A 7,125-nucleotide genomic window follows, 5' to 3' on the forward strand; every position below is an offset into this window, starting at 1 on the left:
GGAAGAGCCTTTAAGGAGGAGGCTTAATGTGAAGTACTCCTAATGGACCATACATTCAGATGGGAAGCAAAGAAGAAATTTGGAGAGCTTTAAGGGAAGAAATATCTGGAATAAAGGAACACAGGAGAAATATTCATGGAGGCACATGGGGTCAGGTGGTAAGGAAAGATGTCTGGTTTTTAGGGATTATTTTTAGAGAACTAGTGAAAAATAAATTTAGATGGATAGGGTGAGGCCTGGTCATAGAGGATAATTGAAAAATAGTGCCAACGTTTATTCAACCGGCAATAGTGAAACACTATATTCTACAGCAGGAGACTGACATAATTAAATGGAATATTCTAGGGAAATTAAACGGGTGTTTTAGAAAAAACTCTCCCGTAGAAAACTTCCTTAGCATATTTTGCTTTCTGAGTGGATGTAATGAAAACAGCAAATACGAATTTAATTTTTTCCCTTGAAGGAAAGGTTCTTTTGGCGCAAATTGAGATATATATATTTACCTTGTGAATTCTATACAATTTCTGTAAGGAAAGACTTAATTCTAAATATTTGAACAAGTGGACAAAAAAAGCAGGCTCAGCAGAGAATCGGCAATAGGACTCATTAAAGGATGACACTTTTAAGCTGTGAGCAATTGTGGTATTAGAAATGCTGAGTGTACCTTGCTGGAGAATCTGACAAAGAAGTCCAGTCCAGAAATGTGTGCATTCACAACTGAAAGCATTAATGCCATCAACACAAGTTCCCCCATTCAAACAGGGGTTGCTCAGGCACTCATTGATGTTTTCTGTGCAGTTGACACCAGCCCAACCTGGTTCACACTTACAAAGATAACCAGAGGCTGTTTCCTAGGAAAGAAAAAACATAATGCCATAAAACAAATGGATACACAATAAACACAAATCAACCCGAATAATAAAGAACAGTGGTGCTATGTGATGTATGTAGCAGAAGGTGGGCCACAAGCATCTTCCAAGAGCCTACGTTGCGTTAATTAATTCATTTAAATGGTGATTGCTAAGTATAAGTTGGATATATTTAGATCAAACTTTAGTCTTTGTTTTAATGCTTTGTAAATCACTGAGGGAAAAAATAAACACATTGGTTTTTCCTGGGAACTAAAGTTACTACTTACCTTTCATTTGAAAGTAATAGACAATTCTTTATCCTAAGCTTAAGCCTTACCTTAAAATTCATGAATCATAGAAAACATACTGCATAGATGTGAAACTAAAATTATGATTCTCAAGTACCCTATCGTCCCAGAAAAATAAAGGACTCACAACACATTGTCCATTTGAACAGGGGTGACTCAGGCACATATTACTGAGTTGCATGCATCCATTTGGGCCATAACCATTTCCAGTGTATCCCGGGAGACAAGTGCAGAGAGGTAAGGAACCTGCTCAGAAATAAAAATAAAAGTGTAAATACAACTCTCCTCAATTCAGACCCAGTAACAAAAATGCAGGCTCTGTTAGCGACACAAGAAATTGCCAAATTCAAGTCCGCATATGTCTAGGGGCAGACAAGGTGTAAGAAGAAAATGCTAGAATCTTTATTTTTCTATTTTTAATCTTAAAAATAAGAAAGGCATTACATGTCTCCAATACTTCCTGTATGAATTGACTGGTCCATATTAGTGTTGAGTTGTTCACAGATGTGAGGTACACCAAGGGAAAGGGGTGTTTCTCATCTTGGAGGGGTTGATAGCAGAAAAGAGTATTCTTATGATGATGGCCTATGTTGCAAGCACTGTACACATATTGACTAACTTAATTCTCTCAAGAGCCGTATGAGTAAGTACTATTATCATCTCCATTTACAGATGGAGACAAACCACACAGCTGGAATGTAGTGGGGCAAGGGAAAAATCAGGATCCAAGCAGTCTTTTTCTAGTATCCATGCTCCTAACCACTTCAGTATGCTGTTAATCATTTAATGCACATTTAAATAGTCACAGGTCCCTCTCTCTCTCTCTCTCTCTCTTTCTCTCTCTCTCTCTCTCTCTATATATATACACACACACACATATGTCACATATATGCATATGTCATATATATGTATATATATAAACGTGTCACGTATATGCATATATGACATATATATGCATATACGTGACACGTTTATAGGAATAAAAGTGGTATTTCAAAATAGCAAGAGATACGATACATTATTCAATAAATGGAGTTGCGGCTAGCCACCCATTTGGACAAAAATATTAAGTTAGATCTCTATTTGATATTATAGATAAAAATACATTCTAAAAAGGTCAAAGATCGTAATGTTTAAAATAAATGAAAATATAAAAGAAAGTATACTTGACTATTTTTAAAGAGTTTGGTAGGGAAGGCCTAACTCTAAGGGGAGAAATCCTAAAAGATTTACCTTTTTGACTACATAAAAATTTAAACTTCTAAATAGAAAATACCACCACAAAATTAAAAATAAAAACAACATGTCAGGAAAAATACATGAGAAATATAAGACAGATAATGAAATAATGTCCTCAGTACATAATAAAATTTTACAAATCAGTAAGAAAGCAGATGAACACAGGACATGAACAAATAGAAAAAAATGGCCAATAAATATGTGAAAAGTGTTCATTATTAATTATTAGTAATCAAAAACAATATTGGTTTAGTTACAATTAAAATAATGGGAAGGCAATTTTTGCCAATAAAATTGACTAAAATGAAAAACAACAACAGTATCTATTATTGTCAATGGAGCGGGGTAAATGTATATTTTCATACACTGTTGGTGAGTATATAAATTGATACATTTTTGAGAGAAAATTTAGCAATATGTATTTTTTTAAATTATAGGTGAAGCCTCTTTTACACAGCATTGCAGACACTGTTGGTTATCACCCTAGATACATTTTTCCCTTTCCTCTTATTTTAATTAGGGGTATGTGCACCTGAAATAAAGACTATATTTATTTGTCTCCCTTGAAGCCAGGGTTAGCCACCAAGGTCAGTCCTGGCCAATGGCACAGAAATAAAAGTGTCCTTAAAAGAAATGCAGCTGTCCTCCCTTGTCTTCTCCTTCATGTTTTTTGAAATATAATTATGAATTAATTAGCTGGCTTAATTAACTTGGGAAATAATTGCTAAATTAGAGAAGATCATAAGAGAACATAGTCTATTGCATTAAAAAATAATCCCAATGTACAGTTTTATAACATGAATTAATTTTTGGTTTGAATATCAAAATAAGAATTTTGAAGATAGAGAATTTTGTTTCTAGAAAATCAATTTGTAGTTTAAACTACCCAAACCCAGAGGGAGAGAGGAGTCATTACCTAGTGCTGAGGAGCATGACGCGTGCGGGTGGCAGCCTCCGTTATTGACAGAGCAGATGTCTATAAGTGTGCACACTCTTCCATTGCCCTGGTACCCTAGTCACAGCAAGAACAGGAGCATGACAAATGATGTTAAGAACATGCAAGAAGAATCTCAATCTGAGAATCAAATATCATGAACCAGACCAACCAGAGATTGTCTATCATTAAACAGAAAACGTAAACATACAGAGTGTCATAAACAGAATTCCATAATTAAGAAAAAGGACAACGAGAATCAGGAATCTGATTTCGGAAACAATGATCTGGGTTGTTTTTGATGACAAAATTAAAAACCGAAAATAAAAAGCTATATGAAACTACTGTTAGACTTAGGAAGTGCTGACGCTAAAAGAGTTGACTTTTTTTTTTTTTAATCACAGTGATGTGATTATCTTAGAGCCAAATTATTGTAGAAGTCCAAAGTACTGTTGTTATGTCAATAAAACATGTACGGTTTCAGTTTCTCACTTAGAACTCCCCGAACTTCTTGGGTAGTAACTCAATTTAGATTAGAGAATAGCAGTAATGACTTCTTTCCAAAAGAGAAGAAAAACTAACATGGATTATAAGTTACTATCATGCCTGTTATTTAGTAAACTTTATATGTAAAACATCTCATGAGTGCATCATATTAATAAATTATTTGTGGAAACAATGGAGCTGTAGGTATGATCCACAGAGAAAATTTTCAAATTCTACATTATCTTGGCAGGCTATTTGACAGTTTGTAAAGGCTTGTTGCATTCCATTGATTATCAAAACTTTAAAAATTTATTTCTTATAATATAGCTGTACTAATGTGTCCTGAATCCATAAGTTAAGTAAAACTTTCTGCACTATTAAGTTTATCTCCTTTTACAGAAGTCATATTTAAAATGGAGCACAAGATCCTGTTTTCAAATGTATGTTTTGCCTGTAATGGAATCAGGAAATTAGTGTAGCACCTGGTGGACAGGACTGGCAGTGGTAAGATCCAGGTGTATTCACACACTCAACAGGCGGGGCCACAGAACAACTGCCATTATTTATCTCACATTCATCGATATCTTGGCAATCATATCCATTTCCTTGCCAGCCTAGAAAAATAAGAAATGAAAAGTTAGCTCTCTAGACAAGTCAACAAATAAGTGCATAGTCAAAAACATATAAAAACCTGCTTAACTATAAGGAATATTAGATTAAAATGAGATATATCCTACCAACTGGATTGGCAAAAATCGTTTTAAAGTCTTTGAATCAAATACTGGCAAAGAGGTGGACCTATGGGGTACTTTTCTGTGTGGTTAGTCAGAAGTTAAATAAACAAAACCTATTTGGAAAGAAATTTAGCAGTATTCATTAAATTTCTTAAAATATATACCTTTTGACTAACAATTTCACTTCTTAAAACTAATTCTATAAAGATAAAACTGCCAATGTTTAAAGATGTAGGTGAACAGATGTCCACTGCAGCATCGCTTAGTGGAGGAAAAAAAATCTCAATGGTCAGTAGGGGCAGAGCCGAATGTATGACGACTCATCTATAAAACTGAATGCTAAAAACTAGTTCTAATAACAAGCACACACATATTGATTTCAGAATAATATTCAGAATATGATTCCAATTGGGAAAGGATTTTTTAAAAACCTGCATATATGTCTGTGTATTTGTATCCGCAGAGGAAAAGGTAGAAGAGAGAGAACAGATTAACAGCAGTCTCATTGGGAGAAGGAGATTAAAGATGAAGAAAGAGACAGTCATTTTATTTAAACATTTGTTTTATTCAATTATTACAAGTTTTATTACTGATAATTCAAATGATAAAATTATAAGAATGTTTAAAACTTTGTAAATCCTTTAAGATATTTATTCTCTCTGATGTAAGTAGAGTACCCTTCTAAAAATCTAAAGAAAAGTATCCTATTTGTGGTTGAAGAAATGAGTTTACAGAAAAAAGCTGGAAGGAAATATTCTCAAATATTAATGGTGGTCCTTTGAGTGATAAAACTATGGGTATTTTTTTTTCATATTTTTGTAGTTTTTTTAAATTTTATAAGCAGCATATATTACTTTGATATTCAGGAAAAAATATGATAATTAACAGGAAAACAAAAAGCTTTTGCTCCTCTTCTTCTCTCTAACAATAAAAAGAGGAATGTAAGAACACATGGCTCATTCTATAATCTAAATAAGTTTTTTCTAATTTCTAGTTTTTAAAGATGGTCAGTGGCAAATAACTTTCAAGAATGCGATTATTTGCAAAGTGTGCTTGCTCCTGAGAACTAAAGGAGAAAAAGTCTACTACATGTTTTTCAATTTCCTTCTAGTTGTATAAGAGCTAAATGTATAACACGAAGAATTTACTAAAACGAAAGTCACTAAATGAAGCAATTGGTGGGTGGGGCTCCTTGGTGATCCAAGGTTAGTCTTCAGTAGCTCAGCTCAGAGCCAGACAGTCCTGGGTTTGAATTCTGACTGCTGAAAAGCCTGGGCAAGTCATTTACCTTCTCTAAGCTTCAAGATCTTATATTTTCAAATGGGAATAATACTAATTCCTATCACTTCCTATTTTTGTTATAGTTGCATGAATTAAAATTGCCTAGCACAACGTCTTAATAGTGTTTCCATAAGAAAACAGCTGCTATGATTATAGTCTCTCTGTGCTCCACTTTCTGAGAACACCCAGGGAGGGCAAAGAGGCCTTGTAAACTTTCCGAGGTCTGATTAATTCTTACCAGTGCACCCAGCACAGCTCTTTGATCATAGTAGGCACTCTACAAATACACATGAATGGATGATGACAATCTCATATGGTAAGAAATGAAGCTTAGACTCGAATCTAGGCAGTCTCTGAGTTCAGAGTCCATGATTTCAGCAACTCAACATGTGCCCTCCCCTGGAGATTTGGTCTGTGTGGGTCTGTGATGGGGTGGGACATCCCTCCTTATAGCAAGGTCACAGGGTCTTCGAATGATATACACCGGTGAGAACTATTAGACTCTAGTGGAGACACTATGAGGCAAATAATTTGTCCAAGTTTACAAACATCTGGCTGGTATGAAAGGTAGGATTAGAGCATGTGTGTTTTGATCTCAAGTCTGGTCAGTTGGTGGCCATGGAAATAAAATATTTGACCTCACAAACTATGGCTAACCCTGCCCCCAATGTTTGACTCTAGCAGTTTGGGACAAAGCTCCCCATTTCTGTTATTGAATTGTCATAGCAGTAAGATGGTCAGGGGTGGGAGTCAGTGAGACAGGACGTGACGCTGGATTGGAATGTCTCTTAAGAACGGTCTTCTTATTCCCTCAGCAGAGGAAAGAAATAGGTTCTGGCACCCAGGCTGGCTGGCCTGCAGAACCCAGCACGGTGCCTCTGGCTGGGTGTGGACATGCCCACGTACCTGTAGGACAGGCCCCACAATAGAAAGAGCCTGGAGTGTTGAAACACTGCACAAGCGGTGAACAAGGTGCAGGCTGGAGGCTGCACTCATCTATGTCCAGCGTACAGGCCGAGCTGTTCTGCGGGGACGTCCACCCAGCATGGCAGATGCAGCTGTACTTGGGCTGGCAGGATGAGAAGAGTGGGAATGAAGACAACCAAGAAAATGAGTACGAAAAGCCTTTGAAAATCTCACCAAGCCCCCAACTGCTCATCCCCTGATGTTCATTTCCATAAGGCCAATTGAGTGGCTTCTCTTTTTGCTCACATATGATTAAGTATTTAGACCAGACCATGCAAAAGAGAAACATCTTTATTTCAGAGTAAAGGAAACCTATAATTTGCCCC

General features: G+C 35.9%; 1 protein-coding gene across 3 annotated transcripts in view; it reads right to left on the reverse strand.

The window, feature by feature from the left end:
* Window positions 1–7,125, reverse strand: part of CUBN (cubilin) — a 235,745-nt gene that overhangs the window by 209,018 nt on the left and 19,602 nt on the right. For all 3 annotated transcript variants that reach the window (XM_015585634.2, XM_025043437.1, XM_025043438.1), the window contains exons 8-12: window positions 6,740–6,902; window positions 4,301–4,432; window positions 3,315–3,410; window positions 1,287–1,405; window positions 665–851 (exon numbers count right to left, since the gene is read on the reverse strand). In XM_015585634.2, coding sequence (XP_015441120.1) covers window positions 665–851; window positions 1,287–1,405; window positions 3,315–3,410; window positions 4,301–4,432; window positions 6,740–6,902 — 697 coding nt within the window. The remainder of the gene's footprint in view (window positions 1–664; window positions 852–1,286; window positions 1,406–3,314; window positions 3,411–4,300; window positions 4,433–6,739; window positions 6,903–7,125) is intronic.

Source organism: Pteropus alecto, unplaced genomic scaffold (genome assembly GCF_000325575.1).
Source record: "Pteropus alecto unplaced genomic scaffold, ASM32557v1 scaffold11, whole genome shotgun sequence".
In the NCBI taxonomy this organism is placed as follows: Eukaryota; Metazoa; Chordata; class Mammalia; order Chiroptera; family Pteropodidae; genus Pteropus; species Pteropus alecto.